This window comes from Lepeophtheirus salmonis, chromosome 8, assembly GCF_016086655.4.
Source record: "Lepeophtheirus salmonis chromosome 8, UVic_Lsal_1.4, whole genome shotgun sequence".
Classification (NCBI taxonomy): domain Eukaryota; kingdom Metazoa; phylum Arthropoda; class Copepoda; order Siphonostomatoida; family Caligidae; genus Lepeophtheirus; species Lepeophtheirus salmonis.
Genome location: NC_052138.2, coordinates 30,065,108 through 30,087,462, shown reverse-complemented (window position 1 = coordinate 30,087,462; position 22,355 = coordinate 30,065,108). Strand labels below are relative to the sequence as shown.

The window sequence follows — 22,355 nt, the reverse complement described above, 5'->3', positions numbered from 1 at the left end:
ATAAATATCTATCCCACATTTTTGTACCGTATAATAATACTTAATATCATTTTGGACAAAATGTGACTTGTTACACTTTTTCACTAGGCCCACAATACATACAATAAAAAACTTGATTTATGATAAAATGTGCATGCTTATAAAAGTATTGAAATCACTTTTTCAATACGTGGAAACAAATAGTGTTAAAATGTTTTGGACCAACCAATCATATTTTCTATGCTATAATATATAAATTCAACACACATTATATGCTGTTATTTTATTTTCCATTAGTTTTTTTTAAACTTTAATTACAAGTCGCATAACAACAGTCTGCATTTCCGTTTCATATTTTAACACATATGTGCTCAAAAATAAAGAAAAAAATAAATTCATATTCTTACGCTACGTGTCGATTTCTTGAAATTTATAGTATTCCTTTGAACAAGAATAAATTCTCTTATTAGTAGACTAATTTCAACTCAGTATTACAGTGTTTCTTGTAGTAGAGGATTCATTCCCAATGTGTCGCTTAAATATTTTTTTGCTACTGATACTACCTATATTTACAAATGTTCACATCAATGGATCTCAAGAACCAAATGATAGAGTATACGTTAAACTCAATGATAAGATCAGAATAGCTGGAAAGATTGAAAGAACTTTAGATAATGTTCGTGAATTTGAAGCCTTTAAAGGAATACGATATGCCAAAGCACCCCTTGGCACATTAAGATTTCAAGACCCTGTTCCAGAGGAATATGGAGAAGGAGGTGTCATTAACGCTATGAGTTATGGATCAAGCTGTCCACAGATATCATTATTAGGGAAATATATTGGAGATGAGGATTGCTTGTTCTTGAATATCTTTGTTCCCAAAGAAAGGAAGGTTCCCTTACCTGTGATGGTTTTTATTCACGGTGGGGGTTTTAAACAAGGAGAATCAAGCGAATACGGACCTGATTATTTCATGAATAAAAATAACGTTATTCTAGTCACAATTAATTACCGTCTAGGTGCTTTGGGATTTTTATCTTTAGGTGATGATTCAATTTCCGGAAATATGGGAATTAAAGATCAATTTGAATCACTTAAATGGATTAAAGAGCATATCAAGTCTTTTGGTGGAGATGAAAACTCAATTACCATTTTTGGTTCATCTGCTGGTGGAATATCGGTATTAACACTTATGATGGCTGCTCATAAAGTACCTGGTTTGTTTCATAAAGTGATTTCTCAGTCCACTCCAATGATTGATGCTCCTTTTATGCATTTAACACACAATCCTAGTTATTATTCGTTACTATTCAGCAATGAGATGGGATGTGACTCCGAAAATTCGATAGATATATCAAAATGTTTAAAGGAAAAGGATGTTTACGAGCTAATCAATAAACAGGATATGTTTGAAAAGTTTATGAATTTTCCTTATCCCTGGAAACCAGTTGTAGATTTTGAGTATGCCTCAAAGCCTTTATTTAGCATGGGATTTGTGGATTTAATAAAACATGGGTTATTTACTAATGTACCTCTGTTAATGGGCGGCACTTCGGAAGAAGGAGCTATGTTTAGTCCAGAGTTTTTCAAAAATGACGAAGAAAAGTTTCAAGAACTTAATGAAAATTTTGATATTACCGGAGCAACACTCCTGATGGGAATCGATGAGGCAGATGTAACAGATGAGGATTCAGCTACGGTCAATATAATCAATATTGAATATTTAGATAGCGATAATATTACTTATTCTAGTGAAAACATTTTAAAGCTTGTAAAAATGCTAACAGATGTTCACTTCCTCGGACCCATCGATAAGCAAGTACAATTATTTGCTAACTCTTCTCATGGTCCAATATTTTATTATAACTACAGGTATAAATATTATCTATTTACATTTCATTGATTTAATCTATTTCACCAATTATTTTAGGTACAAGGGCTCACACTCTACATCGATCAAAGGACTGGATCTTGGTGCTTCACATGGAGATGAACTATTCTTGCTTTTTAAAATACAAGATATTTCATTATCAACTGAAGACAAAAAGATGTCCGATTTACTCATTGATTATTGGACTAGTTTTGCTATTCATGGAAGTCCAAATAGTAAATGGACTCCAGTGTCAAATGCGGTTGCTCCAAAATACGTAATTTTAAATAATCCTTCTTCTACAATAGTTGCAAAGAGAGAATCTTATTTCAATGAGCGAATGGCTTTTATTTCATCTACAAATGATATAATCAAATCATATAGAAATTTTGATTTAGAATCTCACCCTGCAATAAAGTCTGTCATGGAGAGAGAGGTCGAGAATGAAGAGGAATCAGAAGAGGAACTAAGTAAAGATGAGCTGTAGATTCTATTTAATAAATATCTTATTTAATAAATATATAAATATAAACAAGGTATTTTTTTACAAAATAAATATTCGAATTTGTGTGGAGCATAATTTATTTAACTCATCAACTTCTATTAAGATTCTGCTACAAAATAAAGATAATTCAGGAATATACACATTTTTTATAGAAGCTGGAACAAATTTACTTCGAAAAGACGCATTCTATATTGGTAGCAAAAATGTACAAAACTTACTTTTGGGAAGATTTTAAATTTAATACCTGATAATTGTTATTTACAAATCTATAACTAGTTTTTTGTCTAAAGTAACATCAGTGCTTATCGACAAAAATTATTTCAGACACATTAATGAGATAACCACAAAACTTGGGAGTGTCCCAGTGCCGGTTATAGGGAGCCATTGGAGTCATTTATCATAAAAAAATAGGGGGCCCTGCAAGAGTAGATTCTATGGAAATAGCTGGAGAAAAAATATGAGAGAACCCTCATCATCATCAAAATGTTTATTTCCCTGTGTATAATTTTTTTTGAGAAAGTTGGAACTACTGGGATCAATGTAACAGTAAAATATAAAATATAATCCAGGAAATATCACATTAAAATGGGAAATACGTCCATACTATGGAGGCATACCAAGAAAGAAATTGGGAGATCTATGGAAAATTTTAGTCAACCTACGCTGAAAGAGATTTTAAAAAGTAACAATGTTTACAAATCCAACTCTAATCGAAAAAATAAAGTTGAATAAGGCTTTAATTAATTTCATTGCTAAGAATCTACAGCCATTATCGATTTTTGAAGACTCTAGATTTAAACAATACGCCAAAGGACTAAACAAGAAAACATTAGCATTGGACACTGGTTTCTAATTGTACAAGCTCTCATCGTCTTGAAGCCTTTATATGAAAATAGTAAATATAAAAATAATTTATAAGAAAAATATAAGTTAAGATCATTTTTTAATATACTTTTCATAGGTTTTATTCAGGAATGAATGACTCAACTCTTTTTATCTAGATTGAGGAGTTAATAGAACTAATTTAAATCATCAATTACAACTTTAATTATTAAAAATATATACATATTAGGAATAAAAGAGCTTACTTTAGCAGATCGATGCGCTGATTCAATTTCACTAACTTAAACATTAAAATTCTTGAGGTTAAGACCTAATATCATTGTGTAGATGTATAATTTCGTTGCAATGAACAGGAAAAGTTTATTATTTTAAATAATATATTAAATATGTAAATTTTATACATAGTTAATATATTATTTATATAACAAGTTTAAAAAAATACATATTTCAAATTAACATTTAATTGTAAAAAGAAGAACCTATCATTATTAAGTATATTCCTAACTAAATATCTGTATTTTATTTTTCAATAGTATTTGTTATAATCAAACCCTAACTTTATTTTCCCATTAATTGACGGTATTTTGACCCTTAATTAATATGGCTGTTACTGTAGTCTATTCATTCAAATTAGAGTTTGATTACTTTCATATTATCAATTGCCCTGTTTCTTTAAATTATCTGTAGAGGATTATTTTTTTATTTGTTCTACATTTTGGGGTCTCAAAATTGATATTTTTACTAAATAAATGAACAAATTTCCAATAAATTTTGGTGTTCTAAATTTTATAGGGATAACGACGGATAATTCATGGTATAACTCCTGATTTAATCTAAATATTAGATATTTAGTCAAATTGAAAATTGTTACTATTTAATATTTCAATGACGATAGTCAATAATATATTATGTATTTTTATTAGTAAAAAAATGATTTCCGAAGAATTGGACGACAGTTGGTAAGTAATGAAAACATATAATTATTAATAAGAAATCAATAAAATACCTACCTGGAAAAATAGTAATATTAATTAATAATTAAGACAACAAATTATCACTATCATTGATCATTATGTGGCTGCGCGTAACGGTAATTAGAATTAGCGAATAGGACAATGAACATACAGTAGCTGATGAGCTGTTGAAGCATTAGCTGTAGAGTTGAAATAGAGGTTGAGTGATAATTGATGTTAAGTTCCGTTTTAGTGAGTAGTTTTAGTGACTATTTATTAGATATGATGGAAGAGGTAGGATCGCAAGGATCCTTCACGGGCCTTTTCGATCTTCCAATTGAGCTTCATGTCAAGATCTTAATGATGATCGACCCTTTAGATGTTCTCTCGTATTCTTGTGCTTGTCAAATTTCCAAACAGATGGGAGAGAATCATCGGGTGTGGAAGCATCAATGGACGAAACTCTCCTCAAAAACTCCCTTTACGTTTCCCATCCCCATCAATAAGGATGACCCTTCCATTAATTACAAAGACGTTTGTGGAAGGCTCTGGCGTATCTTGGTGTATAAAGGTCTCTCTGGACCCCTAATAGCTGGAAGGTGCTCCTACTGTAAGGAATTTACGTGTCTGCCCTCGTGTATGGAAGATAGGAACGATAAGATAGCCTTGGACATCGGAGGAAAGATGACTTGGCTCATCACTGCGGACTTTTCTCTCAAAAGACACCTCTCCATGGTTGCTGTACCCAAAGTGCTGCGTTGCTTTGATTGCGATACTACTTTGGATCGACAAGAATGTCGAAAATTGCATTTCAACGATTCCTTAAGTAGTAATAATGTGCAGAACCTTTCTTATTCCGAAGCAATATCCTTATCTTTTTATTTATAGAAATGACTTCTCACACTGCCCTTGAATATTGTTCACAGTCCTTGTCTGATATGTTGCTCCAACCTCGCATGAGTCGTCCGTTTTGTCTCTTTTGTGAAGATGACAAAGTAAATCGCTTACTATTTGAAAGAGAAATGGTTTCCAGTAGTAAGCACAAAATGAGAGGATTTCTTCCGTCTTATTATGAAGAGGAATTCCGTAATGTATCTGCAATATCTCCTCTTACCAATGGTTATTGTAAAGATACCGCTTCTATTCTTGGAGCTGAGAACATTGATTTATTGTCTCCTCTTCTTGCCTTGGAAAATGATGCTGCCTTCCCTGTTGTTCGTACATATTTGTCTCATATATTTCATCAATTTCAATTAATTAGTGACCTACAAAGACCCAATTGTTCTTTCATTCTTACTGAACCAGCTGGACTGCTTTCTGGTGTAAAAGAACATTTATTAAAGTTTCTTTTTGAAGAAATCAAAATCTCAAGGTAGTATTAGATTACATTGAGTGAAGTTTCCCTACTCATTCTTACCCATAGGTTATGCTTACTACCCAAAGCTTTAGCCTTGTCTCAATTATTTGAGGCTGAAACATGCATCGTTATTGATAGTGGAGCAACAAGTACCTCAGTCTGGGTAGTTTTTGATGGAATGGTCTGTGAAAAAAGAACTCAAATTATGTCTATAGGCGGATGGCATGTTTCACAATTTCTTAAACAAGCGTTAACATGGAAGGATAACAAGGATGCAGATGGAGTAATGATTCTATTGGGATATATTCGATCTTATTCTATCTTGACTATTTTTAGGCTACTATATCAAGCTTAGATACATCTACAGTCAAGCAAAAATGTCGTCTTTCCCTTAACTTATCTAGAGAAAATGAACTTAAAAATGGAAAATTCGAAACACTTCATATTAAATCTCAAAGGGATCATCATAAGCGATTAGAAATGACGGAAGTAACCCTGTCTTCTGAGTTATATTTAGCCCCTGAAATGATGTACGCCTCTTTGAATTTACCGCAGATGGTTAGTGAAGCTGCAAGGGATTTACCCAGTAACTATGTCAAAGACTGTTTTTCGAATATACTCATATCAGGTTAGTGTTGCTAAATATTTTCAAGTCTTCTGGACTTTGTCACTCAATTGTTATTCATCAGGTGGTAATGCTGGACTTGAAGGTTTTGTGCAGAGATTATCCAGTGATTTAAGAGAAATCCTCCCTGAACACGCGCCAATTATCAATGTTCGATTATTTCCCTCTGGAAATCATTCATGGAATACTGTCATGGGTGCCAATGGTGTCAGAATTCCACAAGATTATGGTATGAGTAGGTTTAATTTGTGCTTCATGCAATGATTTATTAATATATAATAATATTCCCAATAGATAATACTAATCAATCATTACATCAGCCTGGAACTCCTTTGTGGATATCTAGAGAGGAATATATACTTTTTGGATCTCATCAACTTACTAGCGGCTGTGTTCAAGAGAGATGCTAATCATAATTTACTCTGATTGTGTAATACTAAGTGATACAAGAATGATATAGAACGTTGTTATAGGAAATTATTTTTGATACTTTTTTATGTACTCTTTGTGGAAATGACTTGATAGAGGACGATGAGCCACGTAATAATATGTACTTGGATAAATAATATCGTTTCTTTCGTGAGAGTCTATCATTAAATTATCGGTACTTTAACAATGAATTGAAACTTAAGTATGAAAAGAGCGAGTGATGGTGAAAGAAAGAACAAAACAGAAAGAGACGAAGAGAGAGAGAGAAGGGGAAAAACAGGAAAGAAACATAGTGAAATTCAAGAGAAGGGAACGTGGATTTACGCACATATTAATAGAAGTTAGAAGTGATAACTGATAAAACATGGGAATCATCGAATAGTCATTCTGAATTCAAATTGCAACATTGGTCAAGTATAAGTCACTCTTCAATCTTAAAAAGATACTCTTGTGATACTGAAGCATTCTACACAATGTCACGAATAAACACGCCTACAAATCAGAAGTTATTAACGAATGTCGCTGTCGTCCGGATCAAGAAGGCTGGAAAACGCTTTGAAATCGCTTGCTACAAGAATAAAGTTCTGTCTTGGCGCCAAGGGATTGAAAAAGATATAGATGAAGTTTTACAGTCCCATACGCTTTTTGCAAATGTTTCCAAAGGCCAGACTGCCAAGAAAGAGGATATCGCTAAGGCTTTCGATGGTGTAACAGATCAAACGGAGATTTGTAAAATTATATTACAGAAGGGGGATCTTCAAGTATCAGATAAGGAAAGAGTTGCTCAACAAGGTGCTCTCTTTAAGGATTTAGCCACTACTTTGTCAAACAAATGTGTCAATCCAGATACGAAAAGACCTTACTCCATCTCCATGATTGAAAAAGCAATGAAAGAGTGTCACATAGCAATTAAGCCCAATAAATCAGCCAAACAACAAGTTAGAGATACTGTTCTCAAATTACAGGCCTCCATTTCCATTGAGATTGCTCGAATGCAAGTTAAACTCATTTTCCCAGTCTCTTGCACAAAGCCTATGAAAAAAGAACTCTCGGGAATCTCTTTTGAAAAAGAAGATACCACAGATGAAGGAGAATGTGTTATCATTGCCTTTATTGACCCAGGAGATTACAGAAACATTGAAGAATCCATCAGATCCGTAACCAAAGGAAAGGGAAGCATGGAGCTATTAACTTTAAAAGAAGTCATTGAAGAAGAAGAAACTTTATAATCTATTTATTAAATTTAACATTGAATAAATTAACAAAAATTAGAAAATTTAAAACACCATTCCAGAATTTTATCTTGATTCTCTTGAGACTCTGCATTAAATTGTAAGTGAGAAATATATCGTTTGCTTGAGGCTATGATGTGATTCAATCTCATGATAAACTTAAACTCTGAGAGGGATCTTGAGCATTTGATGTCTGTCTTGGAAAAAACAATTAATACCTCCACATTCTCATTCAAATTTGGATGATTGAGAAACTCTAAAAGATGTATTGTAGCTTTTCCTAGAGACTCTGGCTCTGATGCATCAATGACATAAAGGATCCCTCTCGTATTAATGGGCTCAATGAATGAGGGCCACAGCTGCACCATTGTTCCACCAATCTCCCGTACCACTACAATGTCATCCTTTGTCAATGCATCATTTGGATTTGTACTTTTTTTACGACTGATAATCGACAAATTTGTGCCCATTGTAGGAACTGTTTCCCGTGCCTGTGAGGGGTCATCCTTGAGTTGAAGATTCCTTAATAAAGTAGATTTTCCTGATCCTGTAGTTCCAAGGCATAATATTGTAGGAGGGATTGGTACATCCATCTTGCAGTTTCACCTTATTTCAGAACATACTTAGTATCGATTAAACAATCGAGTAATTTTTGAGGTGAAGGATATATTATTATTTGGGACTAAATTACTGTATATATATGTTATTATGCATTTACTTCGTACGTATTATGAGCTTTTACTCATAAAAATATATACTTAATATTGTAATAGATATAATGGAGTAATTCTTTTTTGCATTGCGATGAATTTTATGTAAAGTATTTGAATATCATCCCTATATAAAATGTTGTATTTGAAAATAGCTATCTGGCGTGTACAACCACTATTCCTCTTAAGAGGAGGCTATATTTATATTTCTAGTCGCAGTCCGAGCTAGAGTTGATAACCAAGCATCAGGAAAGAAAAAGTAGTTAAGTATATTATTTTATTAGGGTAAGTGTATGCTAGTAGTATGCATGTGCGTAATGTGTTGTACTTGCGTTGCTTGTATATAAATATATGTAATCGACAGCATTGAGTAGGTACGTATGTATGTAGTAAAATAATTGAAGAATAGTAGTAGATGAAACAAGTGTCACGTGACAGAAACAGCCAGGACCGGGGATTCCTTCTCTCTCTTCTTCTATTAAGTACACTACACTACTAGTACTCACTATTGACTGTTGACTACTCTAGTAGTATTGAATTTATTTAGCTTCTCTGAGTTTTGCATTTGGATAGGATGTAAAGCGGGGCCCATCATTGGCATTATCAGATAAAGCAAGGACTTATTGAAGCAATGGAGGAGGAAGAGGGGACCTCTGAGGAGAGCAGGAAGAAGAATCGGCGTAAGAGAAAGACTCCTCTCAAGGTGGAAACGACGCCTTCCACAAGTTCAAGCTGGAAAGGGGAAATGGAGGAGGATGCCTTTGTGGAGACGAGACTCAGCAATTCCCTCCCTCGCAATCACTGCCCCGTCTGTGGAGATCGAGCCAATGGACTTCATTACGGAATCTACACTTGCGAAGGGTTCGTGGGCCTCAAGCCCTAACTCCGCTCACACTCTTCATTTCTGCTTCACTCTTTTTCTAGGTGCAAGAATTTCTTCAAGCGCTCCATTGTGGGCATCCAGGAGAAGCCTTACTTTTGCAAATTCAGTAATGATTGTGACATCAGCGTCTTCGATCCCGATGGCATCAAACGCAATCGGTTACGATGCCAAGCCTGTCGGTATCAGGCATGCCTGGATGCAGGTATGTTTCATAGTGGTTCTCTTCAGTCTCGTGTAGGAAGGCCTAGGAAATCCTCGAGAGTTGAGCCTGAATACTTATTGGAGGACTATGAAGACTCTCCTACCCCTGCTGTGGACACGACTGAATTTGAATGCAGAGATCTTCAATATGAGGTGGACTTGCTTCGAAGTAAAAACAGAGAGTTGACGCAGTCTCTCAAAGAAAAAGAAACGCAATTGTCCATTTCGGAAAAACAGATCTCCAATTTAAAAACACAAATTCAACGATTGAATGATAAAAGACTGAACGATAATGTTGCCCCATCATCATCTTCTCCTCCTACTTCCAATGGTCGCTCTGGCAGCTTGTTTAAGGATGGTAACGTTACTATTACTCCTATTATGCCTGGAAAATCCTCCTTGAAATTATCCAATTTAGATATCAAAGAAGAAGTAGAAGAAGAAGACATGGCCACCATAGAGGCCGTAAGCAACAATTTGGAAGCACAACCCGCGACAACTATTAAGAAATGGAAAATAAATAGCTACAACATTCTGGATAACAATTAATTGATCTTCTTCTTCCTATGGTATTCTCATCATTGATGTACACTTTTTTATTATTATTAATAATTATCTCAAGATTGTTTATTATATTTTTATATTTTATATTTTTTTGATTTTTTTAAATCCTTTGATAATGGAGGACAGACTGTTACAATATTTGCTGTTTCCACATATTTTTTACAATAGTGGCCGTATGTTGTATTATTTTTGTTTTGTTGTATTATATTAGTAGCATGGATTGTACTCCTTTGAGTCGTGCAATTAACTCAGTCTAACATTTATGTAGTGTGTGAGTTTGTACAGTTTCTAAATTTTTGAAAAGATGGCTTTCGTACTTTAATAAAAATAATTGCAATCTTTTTTAAAGGTTAGTCTGAAACATACATACTTATAAAAAAGTAAGAAACCCCGTCCAGTTTGATGGGAATACCGAATATCTGACTGTTACGAAATTTTGAACTGCACATTTGGTTTTACTCTTTTTGCATCTTATTTCTTGACATTTCAGCCTTGACCTATTATTATAATTATTATTTTAAAAAAATAATTCATTAATATTATGCCTACTTATGTATGTATTAAATAGTATTCAGTGTATCTATGTGTGTGATTAATTGTACAAAATGTTAAAAAAAAAAAAAAAATCAATTAAAGTGTGATGTTAAGGTTGTTATTTACATTCTTGTGCGATTTTTTTTATATTCTTAATATACATGTCTTTTTTAAATGCATCATAATATATGTTTTGTTTGTTAAACTGGGAATTTATTAAATGCCGTGAATGGTCGCTCAAGTAATGTCTTCCCTTCCTCTTCCTCAACATCCTCAGATACACATTCCTCTTGAAGCTCACCTCCAATATTTGCGAAAAGTGTATCCCAAGTCCATTCTTCGTCAGATTCTTTTAATGCTGACTCTGGAGCCATGGATCTTGTTAAGGCTCTCAAATCTATCTCGTCCAATGTGGCAAAGGCTGCATGTTTTAAAAGATCTGAATCCAATTCATTGTAGTCCGCTACACGATTCACATTAACTGTAGGAGCTTCAGCAACTCTTGCGACCAAGTCTTCCTCCTGCACTTCTTCTAAATCTGGGATGATGGGTATCACATCGTCGTCATCATAATAGTTGCCATTTTTATTTTTTGAAGTTTTAGGTCTGCCAGTATGTGATGACTTAGCTCTTGATGTGCTCTCCTGCTCCCATACACCATGACCGTTTCTCCTCCTTCCGGCTGCTTCAACAATTGCAGACTGATCCGTTGCGAATAAATCTTTAGGCTTGATGGATTGGAATGCATTCTTGTTAGAATGGACCTCATCAAATGCGGAGGTCAATTTATCAGCTCGTCTACCTTGCTTAGCATTAACTTTTCGAATAGGGGATAAGCTCAAGTCCATATCCAGCTCTCCCATGATTGTTGTTTTTTTCAGTTTGAAGAGCTAATCATTTATTCATTAATATACCAATGATTATATTCGGAATACAGGTAAGCTTTCAGCTATTCGAGAATAACCTCCTTTCCTTTACATATTAATTAATATTAAAATAAAGCATTGTTGTATTGAAAGTTTCAGGACATAACAATAATCAATATTTATTTCTCTATTTTATCAAGTATATAATCTATAATTAAAATTAATCAATTCCTACTATACTTTTCATTAATATATTATTATAATTGTGCCAATGCAAAACTCCTGGTTATGATTATTTATTAAAACCTTCTTTCAGAATCTTTCAAACTATATTTATTTAAAGCATTTATCAAACTATGATGAATTGCTTGAATTTGTTGATGTGGTTCATCTGAGAATCCTCGTTTTCCTCCATTCCCAGTTTGATTTAGATAGGAGTATATAATATAAAATAGAAAGACTGAAAATGCTATCATAGCCAAGACGCCATATGGATCAATTCCTTCCCTGGAAAAAATAGAAGAGTATTATTGATTTGATGATCTATAAATGAATATATATTTTTATGTTGAACAATTAGTGTATTTACCGAGCTGCCTCTCCCCTGTCTCTCAAGATTTATTACATTAACATCTATATTTTATATATGTAAATAAAAAGTGCCCCTCCTGGAAAAAATTTCAATTTCAAATTCTGCATATGCGCACGGAGCCATTAAAAGTGGGGAGGGGGGAGGGGGTGTAATACATAGGTTTAATTGTTTTAAGACGTTTTGAGGGGTCCAAGGTCAAGGTCACACCAAAAAATGACCATTGGCTGAGGTTTTGTGCTCTACTGAGTCTCCCTTCTTGTTTCAATAATAAAATCACTCTCAAAATTCATCTTTGTATTGTTTTAGACATACGGTTTAAATCTGTGAAGGCGTAATTTTTTACAAAACTTTGAAGAGTGGTAGAGCCCTCCAAATTATGCACCTTTTTTATTTTTCCAATTTTCATAATTTGTGTTAAATTACACAAATTGTAAGGCCTCTTGTGTTTGCATAACTTAAAAAATACATTAATGGGACACCCAGTACACACATTCTAAATCCATCAATTGGTAAAATATTGGATTCATTTTAATACATCCATTATTACAAATTTTGCATACATTTAATAAAATTGACCGACATGTACGACCATTGGTAGCACTAATACAACCTAACCTTGCCCCGCACCAATAGTTATCGGAAATTGAGTAAATACCTTACATTAATATAGATATTTAAAATAAATTCATATATTCTTCCTTACCCAGCATCTATTACGCCATAATGCCCATGTTTTAAAGATGACTGTACTGTATATACTCTTTGATTGGTTGATTTTGGCAATGTATATCCACCATACATATTACTATATTGTTGATTAGAAGAAAGTCTATCAAATAAGTACACAGCCAATCGTCCAATTTCATCATAATCTTTGTCATAGTTTTCCATTGATGTAGAAGTCTCCATATTTTTTTATTTTGCACAAATTGAATCCTATTTAGTATAGTATGGCCACTTGACTCTAAAAGGACTTGAAAAAGTTATAATTTTATACGAAAAATAATTTGTAAACTCAACTCTATAAATATTACATTAATATGTGGCCATCAATACAAAAGTAAGCCAGAATGATTTTTCTCAAAATTGAGTGTGGATTAAATTCATAGTCTTTGACGAATTATCCTCAATTTCTATCAACAAATTATTTTTATTAACACTTTGAGTGTTGCAAATCGCACTTAGAGTACCAAAAAATTAATTAATCGTCAGAATAAAAGAAGGAAAAATGTAACTATTTTATTTGAAAGAGCCAAAATAAGTCTCTTAAATGAAATAAGACTTTTAAACTATAATTACAATTCTTGAGTATCATAGCCCATCCCGCAAATTTGAGTACAAAGCCTATAATGGACTCAAATATGACTATGAAATAGTGGAATATGAAGTAAATATAGGTATCATTGAGATTTTATCTTTTTCTTGATTTTTGTTCAAGATTGTTTTTATGTTGAGGCGCCTATTTATTATAAGCAAAATATTAATTAATGTATTTGAATATAAAGTATTCGGAGAATGATAGATTATCAAAGTAATCTTTAATCATAGGCAGTCAGTTTTGAAATGTCAAAAGTTTTTGATCTAGTTGATGTTGTAAGTAAATGTATTACTATGTGAAATGTGAATTTATTTCACAAGTTTATAACTTAAACAAAAATGTATAAGTGGGTAAGTAAATATATTTTATACCAAATTAAAAATGAATGATTTTTTTATCTTGCTATACACAATCAGTAGAAATGAATAATTAATTATAATTACTTTGCTATTTATGTCTCTGGTAATATTCTCTTTTTTTTGTATCACTAGAAACAAATTAGAGTAATGTCAACTAGTCAACTATGTTTTGCCTTTAAATTGACATGTTGTGCCCGTGATAGCATTTACCTCAAAAAGAATGAAAATAATCTTTGTAATAAAGGGCTGAAAAGTACCGGGCTTAACAAAGAAAACACGTTTTTTTTTTGTTGGAAATTGGTTTTTTATAAAGTATTCTTATTTTTTATTTTATTTCATTTTGTTATTTATTCACAAAATGGAGCGGGGTCCCTACAAAACTTTTCAAGCCATTGCTTAGTTTCAACAACATTTTTCCCAATCAAGAAGCACTGTAAAATTAAAACACAAAATTGTTTTTGATCTATTTAGTAGCAGCGTCGTCACACTTGCAAAATAACTCAAAAATGAAAGAAATTTTGTCAGCTGTCTATTGAAGATTTGTACTAACTGAAAATCAGATGAATAAAAAAATAATACTTCCATCTATGTGTAAAGCCCCGGATTTTTAAGCAAATGTGTTGGTCCAAAATTTCTGCTTCTGTGGTCTATAACAGGGGTTCCTATCAGGGGTGTCTGTAGGGAGTGGGATCTAGGAGTATTTGCCCTCCTCAAATAAAATTTTCTATCGTCAATAATATAAAATCATTGTTTTTCAAAAAAAATATTTAAAATATAAAAAAACCTCGTAAATAAAATCTTTAAAGTTAAAATAAGGCTTTTCTAATAGATTATAAATCTAAAAAAATCAAAAAGTTTTTTACTAAAAAAAAAGTCCTGCGGACCCCCCTGCCATCCACTGGGTCGTGAAGAACGTTTGAAATTTTATTTATTTTTTATCAGTCGAAATATATTTTATTTTTGAAAGTTATTTCCGTTGAGAATAACTAAAATACTAATTAATGCACTATGATATTTCATAAAATGATATTTATATTTTAGGGCCATTGACATGGTGTTTAATATGGGGGATATTTAACTTTTATAACCTATATTAATAAAGCAAAGTTTATTCTGTATCTATGTTGAAAGCAAGTCATTTTTAAGTGTAGATTTTTTGATCCATCATGACCCTGGTGTCGACGGCCTTAATATAGCACATGCTTCTAAATTCAAAAAATATTTAAATGGTTTTTCTTTGTAAGCTCAGAGAATGAGGAGAAATGGAGCCTCCTTTGAAAGTGTAATACATTTATCCTTGTTGATAAAAATGATAAAATAGATATACAACTTTTTTTCTATATGAACACTTAAAAAAAACAATAGTTTAAATGTTATTTAAGATTTGTTGCTTGAAAAAACCTTAATTAATACGTATTAAACTATGAAGCTTTATTGACAGTATATCAAACGTTGCAGAAATTTTTGAGTATAAAGGTCATTTCTATATTTATCTAGATTAAAACAATCAGAGGCACACCATTTCAATTCTGGGTAAAATATTTTTGATTTGCATTTTAAAGATCCAACAGTTTTTGAATTCTGGAAATACATTAACACAAAAAATATCTTTAACAAAAATCAAGTATCTCGTTATTTTTCTCGTCATGGGCAGTGCATTACTCCGCTCAAGAAATTCTGAGTGTGCTCCTGCACAGTTAATAATTTTGTGAGGGCGCTTCCGCTCGTTTTTAAAGCAAGGAGCATGCTCTAGCTCAATTTTGCTAATTTTTTCGCTCGTATACGTGTATTTGAATTTGACAACTCTTTATAATTGCAATCAAAGTCAATATATTGAAAGTTCAAGTGTGCCGTACGATTTGTGAAAACCATATATTATTTGCACTCACTAATATTAATCCAAATGATTTTTCTAATTAAAATAGCTGTGTCAAGAAATCGTTATTATTCTTTTTGGGGTGCCCTGGGAACAAAAAGTTTGGGAACCACTGTCTTAGGGGACCTGTATTTACGGATGTTCCGTGCAATATGAGCCAGTTAAGCCTGGTAATTAGCTTGAGATGGTATAAAACTTTATCAAGGGGTTTGAACTTATGCTTGCGTGAGATTTTGAGGTCTTATGTCAATTTACTACATAGATTTAGATACATGAGAGGCAAACTTGTCAACAGAAAAAAAACAGAGATATAACTTAAACCGTCCATTCTTACAATCTTTAAAATTATTCTTCATCTCTCAAATCAAATTTGATGTTATCTCATAAGAGGTAGTAACAGAAAAAGTAATACATTCAAACTTATATAAATGCGCGAAAATTCGAACGATTTTATCGCTCTTCTAAAATGATGAGCGCGTGCCACTTGTTATTCAAAATAATGAGCGCCCTCCCGCTCAAGAATTTAGAGCGTCGCGTGGACCACTGTTCACTAATGTTTTGGTCATCTGTATACATACAGCTAGTGTTGGTGGATCCTCATTTAGGACTGAAAACTGTAGTCCCATCCATTTTAGTATCAGCCCGGCCCAGTTCTGTCCTGTATAAAGTTCTAAGTTCGGTCCTTGATGACTTCAATCAATTTTTTTTAAATCAGTTCTAGTACTGACATTCCGAAGGACCAACATTACTAAGGATCTGTTCCAAGGACTGATAGGATCAGTCGTAAGACTGGAAATGGACTGGATCGAATAAATAGGTACAATAATACATACAGCTTAATATTTCACTAACATATTTTGGCCGATTATAGGGTTTCTATTCAAATTGATGTGATGAGTTTAGATACCCAAGAATGTTATCTATAGTTTAGAACCTTTATTTGATTTAGTTGACGTAAATTATCCCCATATAACCCATTTCAAATAAAATTTATCAATTTCTCACTCTTTTATTCTGATGATCAATTTTTGGATACTTTAAGTGTTATTTCATAATCAAACAAAGGATTCAATTTTTTGACTTTGGAAAGTTATTGCAATCTATATTCACGCAATCAGAGCAGATTATTATATTTAAATATCTTAATAAATATTCCAAACTAAATTGGCCAAAAATAAATCCAAATCGTTATTATTTAATGACAATTTTTTAAAATTGAAATATAAGGTCTATTCTATAACTTCTCCTAGTATATAGAGAACTTGAAGAAAAAATAAAAAAGATATTAGCTTCTAAGTAAGATACTACATTTTACTCGATATTTTGTTGGTTATGTATATTATTTATTAATTGTAATCAGGATAAAGTAATGAATAATTCATTTCTCAATTACTGAAATGTTTGTATCAATTTTAATTTACTTTTATTTCCATTTATATAGTTCTTTCATGTAAAAATATGGGACTGAATCGTAGTTATACGCTAGAAACTTGATTTAACAGAAAATACTTTAAAGGCCAAACCGATATCCATTGAAAGTTGTAATGGTCATATTCGTGTTGTACGGCTTAAATAATAATAATAAATGTGGGGTTCAGCCTGCAGGCCAAAATCCTATTGGTTGGTGTTATTAGAATAGTTTGTAGATAGAAATGAAGGATAATTTAGTAGAAAAGTAATCCATACTCCATTTTGAAAGAAATCATTCTAGCTTACTTTTGTATTGACAGGTCACATATGTAGTAGGTAACAAAATAGTGTTGGTGTTCGGTTTGAAAATCTTAGACCTGACTGAGAACGTTATGATTTTTGATGGACCGAAATAATTTGGTCCTCTAAAGAAGTTTGGTAACAAGTAGTGTTATGTCGGTACTTATTTATTCGGTCCAGTTCAGCTTAGGACCGGTCCTATCGGTCCTTGGGACTGTCGATCATTGGGAAAAATACTGTCGGTCCTTGAAATTTTTCATAAAAATATCGATCATATTGTTATTTAGTTATGTAATTTATTCTATTATCAGGGGTGTCCGCAGGGGTTGGGATGGAGGGGCTCCAGTTCTCCTTAAATTAAGGAATTATTGCTTTTTACAAAAAAAAATTATTTTGAAATTCAGTTTTTGAAATTTTTTGTCGCTGTGGATCTAGATTTTTTTTTCCAAAAAAATTTAATATTTGAAATTGAATTTTTCTTCTAAAAATATAATTTTTTTAAAGAAGAGCTGTGAATTTTTCCAATTTTTTTCGAAAAAATTAAATATTTGATATTCAATTTTTTTCCAAAAATATTTAATATTAAATTTTTCAATATTTTTTCCAAAAATATTTAACTTTTTGGGTTTTTTGACCCCCCCCCCAAAAAAAAAAGAGAAAAATAATACTAATAACATATTATCCTGCCAATGCCCCTGAATATATACCTAAGTGAACAATAAAACAAATAGAAAAATACACTCTTTGACGTCACGATTTATTTTAGGTTGTTTAAGGACCGACAAGTTGGACTGGACTAGATGGAACCGGGATGGAGTGGACTGTGGTCCTCGGTCGTACATAAAGACCAACAAAACACTAGTCACAACCGATTTCAAAGCCAAATTCCGTCTGTATTGATCCGAAAAGAACTCTGGATCGATCTCATTCAAAATTCCGTCTATACCAATTCTATAGATGAATGGTATATGACGTCAGTTATGTGTTTCAAATTTGTGAACATAGAAAGTGTTGCATCAATCCTATTTGTATAACTCATAAATCAGGAATGGGAAGCAAATCGTTCTACGATATGAAACTGGACCGAAATATTGTTCCGAGTCGGACTAGAAAAAATCCCTTAGGACCGAGTCTCAATATGAGTAACTACCGACATTTTATACGTTAATGTATCAAAATAGACAGATATATTATACAAATGTACATCGTTCTAATAAATTTTAGTCAAACAAAGCACTCTCACAAAATATACACAATACAGTACATACATGTGTACATTGTCCATAAACGTTCAATAGAAATGAAATAATAGGTAGGAGATGGATATAATTAATTGTCTTACCTCATTCAGTTGTTTTGTGTAGTTTCGGTCAGACTTCATTTATCTATCTACTAATAAACAACGGGAAGATAGGAGAAAACTTATCTTTAGAAATAGCATATATCTCTACCATAAGAAATTACAGAATAACATACCATGAATGATACTGTATATTTTCTCCATGAAGATCGCGGTTTATGTTTTGTACGCATTTTCTTATGTGTTTAATGTTCTTATTATTTTATGAATTATTCGGAAAGGAGAATACTGTTTAATTTATTTTTTATGTTACACACTTAACTTTATTTAAAAAACAACAAGAGCTTATTTGCTAATTTATACCTATGTATGTAAGTTATATAGGCCGTCCGCGAGGTCTTAGCCGAATGGAAACATTATGGAAAAAAAAAGTACATATGGTATACAGGGTAGGGCAACAAAATGTGGACTCGAGAGATGGATTGAGAAATGCATTAATAATATTATATTTACAAAAATAGGCAAAAATAAATAATGTTAACAAAACATGTAGACAAGGCTTTTGAAAAAACCTAAAGGGCATGCAGGAGTTGATGACAAGCTCCACTGACATGTTGTCCCACGCAGCCAATATGGAGGAGGAGTTTAGTGAGTCCATATTTGAATGTGAGGTACTGTTGGTTTCCCTCTCTCCATATAGAAAAGTCCAATGGGTTCAAATATGGTGAGGAAGGGCCCATATCTCATTGATCCAGAATCAAGCCATGCCATCTGTGCAAAACTTTTTGCACTTGGCGGACGTTTGAAAGGGGGTGCCGTCCTAATTCCACACATAGTTACCCTCCGGGTAGTTGGTGTTTAGTCATGGGAAGATTTTTTACCTGAGCACTTTATAATAGGCCTCCTGGCCAATTTTCTGTCCAGCTTTGAAAAAGAGCAGATACATCTTTTCCATCAGAGGTCATAATGCCAAGGACCATTTAATGGACAGGATATTTAGTATGGTAATCTCTGTAACCCGTCTAAATAGTACTCGGCGTGTTTTTCTCTCAACAACATGATTGTTCACGAGACACTTTCTGTTTTTTTGTTTGAGTCAATTTAGATAAGGATTACGCTTTCAAAAATAAATATTTAAAACTCGATTTTGTCAATTTTCACAAAAAAAAACAACAACCTCAAACAACTGTTACATAACAACTGTACTTCCAAAATGTCTAACCCTTTGCTGAATAACTGTCAACAAATGCAACTTTGATGGATCTAGCTTTTATTTTAGAGTGCTACCATTTTCACTTGTGGTAGGAAACTTTTCAGACTTCCCTCGTACTCCGAGTCCACAAGGTCTTACAATCATAACTCAACAACAAATTAGCAGGGTTACTCATCGTCTTTTAAGAGCACACGCAAATGTTCAACCCGGGTTCGTATACTATATACTATACATCAATGACTTTAGCAGAAAAGGAAGTTCACTCCTCATAAATTAAATAATAATGACAAGAGCTTAAGAAAAGAAACCTTACTCGGGACGAGCTACAAAAATGTACCCCATTTTAATCACTTGTGATTGCCATATTAAAAAAGAAAAGAAAAGGAAGTACCTATACTTGTGTAGAGTTGTATTAGAAAGGTACGCAAGAATGAATGAAATCTTGCGGATGTTTAGACCAACCCGAGTTTAATAGAAATACAAAGTTAGACCATCATATAATCGAACTTGCTAGAATTTTCCATTTTTATGTACTGTACCGACGGATGGGTAAGGCAGACAGATTTTGATGTCATAAAGTATAACAACAGTATATTAACAGCATATAATACAAGAAATTATATGATTAGTAGTAACAGTGTATGACATGGTTGAAGATTTGAACCTGGTTTCACTCCCAAAAGTCTGAAAAAATATTTAGGGTAAGCATTGAAAATTATTTAATAAGTCTTTTCTAGGGAAAAAATGTCTTTAAATTATGATTCTTTAATTTTCAATCCTGTATCTTGTGTCGCTTAGACAATAAATTTGAATTCGTGATCAATTTTACCCAAAAATAACTGTTTTTGCTGAACAAAAAAATTTAAAATCCCAATTTTGTAGACCTATAAGATCAACAATGTGTATTTAAAAGACCATTATTTATGTTACAAGGATATATAGTAGCCAGGACATTAAAATAAAATTGTCTGTTCAGTTTTTATCCCTTAACTTTTGTGCAATGGCGTTTAAAAAAAATATGTGTCAAGTGACAAACGGTGATCAATAATTCTTACTTTTCGATAAATGCCTGGCTTTAGGTAGCCATATCTACTTATAAAAAAAGTCTACATGCTTGATTTACCTATCACTTTATTGGTAATTTAATAAGCTTTAAATTGATACTTGATTTATACTATTTATTGTGCATAAATATTAAAAAAAAAAAAAAATATTATCCCTACTCCCTAATCTTATTGAGTTGTGAAAAAAAAGAACCGTCTATTATTAAAATGGATGGCACATAAAAACGTTAGAAGCTATATATATTTAATTGTTTTTACCAGAAATAGTATCTTTCAGGTTGATGTGTTTAATTTTCTCTTAGCAGGTGTAATTTTTGCATTTTAAATTTTTGGAAAATTTCGCATTACAAGAGGCCTTGACAAAAATACGGAATGAGCAATATTCATGAAAAGTTTTATCGATTATACCCAGGAGATACTTAGTTATGAAAATAATATGGGAATGTGAGATAAATTGATACACTTTTTGGTTTTTACGTCCTCAAAAAGTTCAGAACCATCTATTTCGGCTAATATTTTGTAACTAGGTAGCCAAAAGAGTTACCTAACAAAATATAATCATGCATATATATGATGCATATGATATTCTTTCTTATTTTTTCAATAATATAAACCTCAGGGCAGCAGTAAGTTGATACATGTCATGGGGCAAGTTGATACATCTAAACAAATGACTGATTAAGATAAGAAACAATTGAGACAAATTGACATATTGATGATATGAAAATTATCAAGTCTATTCAAATTAATTCCATAATTAGGTATACATCAGACCCTGGTCAATAAACACACTGTCATGGTTTTATGAAGACAATACTCATTTTATTCATATTTCTTTCCAAATACACAAATATTTCACTTAGCTCATAATAATAATCATAATTTAAATAATAAATAATCCTTTTTATTCACATTTTGGTGGTGTTTTTGTGAGAATAGAACATGATACTTTGCAACGTCTATTTTTGGATGGTTTTTGTTGGGCTATAGGTAGTGGGCATAATACTTTAGGAGGGACTTCACTTATTGTTGACAATTTACCATTTTGTATTGAACTACAAGAATTTTCTGAAGAGATGGACGGAAAAGATGCTTTACTCTTGGTTGGTATATCAATGTTATCAATGTTACTGTTCCCGTACTGTTCGTGCATGCAGAAGAGAAGCATGTCAAATGTTGATACATGTATCAACTTGCCCCTCACAAAGTGTTTCAACTTGCCCCTCACAAAGTGTTTCAACTTGCCCCAATTCAGTTCAAATATCATGATGAAGTAAACGAAAAAAATATGCTCGAATTTAATTATTCAAATCATTTACTAATGTCTAATGAACAATTCCAACAGGTGAAAATTAATAAGATGACCATTTAA

At 32.4% G+C, this 22,355-nt stretch overlaps 6 protein-coding genes and 1 long non-coding RNA gene across 9 annotated transcripts; 4 read left to right on the top strand and 3 right to left on the bottom strand.

Annotated features, from left to right (window-relative positions):
* Window positions 1-321: 321 nt before the first annotated feature.
* Window positions 322-2,417, top strand: LOC121123268 (carboxylic ester hydrolase). Its single transcript, XM_040718397.2, has 2 exons — window positions 322-1,851; window positions 1,910-2,417. Exons 1-2 carry the CDS (start codon window positions 506-508, stop codon window positions 2,334-2,336), a joined length of 1,773 nt encoding a protein of 590 aa, XP_040574331.1. The 5' UTR covers window positions 322-505; the 3' UTR covers window positions 2,337-2,417.
* A 1,908-nt stretch (window positions 2,418-4,325) lies between these two features.
* Window positions 4,326-7,849, top strand: LOC121123267 (actin, macronuclear). Of its 2 annotated transcripts, none has more exons than XM_040718396.2 (6): window positions 4,326-4,979; window positions 5,039-5,522; window positions 5,574-5,790; window positions 5,844-6,135; window positions 6,197-6,361; window positions 6,427-7,849. In XM_040718396.2, exons 1-6 carry the CDS (start codon window positions 4,385-4,387, stop codon window positions 6,540-6,542), a joined length of 1,869 nt encoding a protein of 622 aa, XP_040574330.2. In that variant the 5' UTR covers window positions 4,326-4,384; the 3' UTR covers window positions 6,543-7,849. The 2 variants fall into 2 exon arrangements, with proteins under 2 accessions (XP_040574330.2, XP_071746572.1); XM_071890471.1 differs by having other exon boundaries at window positions 4,337-4,976.
* Window positions 6,693-7,849, top strand: Sbds (SBDS ribosome maturation factor). The gene has a single exon (XM_040718401.2). The coding sequence runs from the start codon at window positions 7,035-7,037 to the stop codon at window positions 7,788-7,790; it is 756 nt and encodes a 251-aa protein (XP_040574335.1). The 5' UTR covers window positions 6,693-7,034; the 3' UTR covers window positions 7,791-7,849.
* Window positions 7,850-7,859: 10 nt separating this feature from the next.
* On the bottom strand, window positions 7,860-8,386 carry LOC121123272 (ADP-ribosylation factor-like protein 16). The gene is made up of 2 exons (XM_071890815.1): window positions 7,953-8,386; window positions 7,860-7,881 (listed from the first exon to the last, which is right to left on the bottom strand). The coding sequence occupies exons 1-2, from the start codon at window positions 8,384-8,386 to the stop codon at window positions 7,860-7,862; spliced, it is 456 nt and encodes a 151-aa protein (XP_071746916.1).
* Window positions 8,387-8,719: 333 nt separating this feature from the next.
* LOC121123269 (uncharacterized) lies at window positions 8,720-10,890 on the top strand. 2 transcript variants are annotated; one of them, XM_040718400.2, is made up of 3 exons: window positions 8,724-9,364; window positions 9,428-9,945; window positions 10,006-10,890. In XM_040718400.2, exons 1-3 carry the CDS (start codon window positions 9,135-9,137, stop codon window positions 10,134-10,136), a joined length of 879 nt encoding a protein of 292 aa, XP_040574334.1. In that variant the 5' UTR covers window positions 8,724-9,134; the 3' UTR covers window positions 10,137-10,890. The 2 variants fall into 2 exon arrangements, with proteins under 2 accessions (XP_040574333.1, XP_040574334.1); XM_040718399.2 differs by having other exon boundaries at window positions 8,720-9,364; window positions 9,428-10,890.
* Window positions 10,782-11,548, bottom strand: IFT43 (intraflagellar transport 43). Its single transcript, XM_040718403.2, has one exon. It carries the CDS (start codon window positions 11,546-11,548, stop codon window positions 10,886-10,888), a length of 663 nt encoding a protein of 220 aa, XP_040574337.1. The 3' UTR covers window positions 10,782-10,885.
* A 165-nt stretch (window positions 11,549-11,713) lies between these two features.
* On the bottom strand, window positions 11,714-18,947 carry LOC121123117 (uncharacterized). The gene is made up of 3 exons (XR_011781429.1): window positions 18,749-18,947; window positions 12,847-13,116; window positions 11,714-12,058 (listed from the first exon to the last, which is right to left on the bottom strand). It is a non-coding gene; the product is annotated as an uncharacterized lncRNA (long non-coding RNA).
* Window positions 18,948-22,355: the final 3,408 nt, after the last annotated feature.

Coding starts and splice junctions, on each gene's coding strand:
- LOC121123269 (XM_040718399.2), top strand. CDS start 9,135: ATGGAGGAGGAAGAGGGGACCTCTGAGGAGAGCAGGAAGAAGAATCGG. Junction 9,365..9,427: donor GGAATCTACACTTGCGAAGG/GTTCGTGGGCCT, acceptor CTCTTTTTCTAG/GTGCAAGAATTTCTTCAAGC.
- LOC121123267 (XM_040718396.2), top strand. CDS start 4,385: ATGTTAAGTTCCGTTTTAGTGAGTAGTTTTAGTGACTATTTATTAGAT. Junction 5,523..5,573: donor GAAGAAATCAAAATCTCAAG/GTAGTATTAGAT, acceptor TCTTACCCATAG/GTTATGCTTACTACCCAAAG. Junction 6,362..6,426: donor CAGAATTCCACAAGATTATG/GTATGAGTAGGT, acceptor TATTCCCAATAG/ATAATACTAATCAATCATTA.
- Sbds (XM_040718401.2), top strand. CDS start 7,035: ATGTCACGAATAAACACGCCTACAAATCAGAAGTTATTAACGAATGTC.
- LOC121123272 (XM_071890815.1), bottom strand. CDS start 8,386: ATGGATGTACCAATCCCTCCTACAATATTATGCCTTGGAACTACAGGA. Junction 7,882..7,952: donor AGATCCCTCTCAGAGTTTAA/GTTTATCATGAG, acceptor AATTTAATGCAG/AGTCTCAAGAGAATCAAGAT.
- IFT43 (XM_040718403.2), bottom strand. CDS start 11,548: ATGGGAGAGCTGGATATGGACTTGAGCTTATCCCCTATTCGAAAAGTT.
- LOC121123268 (XM_040718397.2), top strand. CDS start 506: ATGTGTCGCTTAAATATTTTTTTGCTACTGATACTACCTATATTTACA. Junction 1,852..1,909: donor ATATTTTATTATAACTACAG/GTATAAATATTA, acceptor CAATTATTTTAG/GTACAAGGGCTCACACTCTA.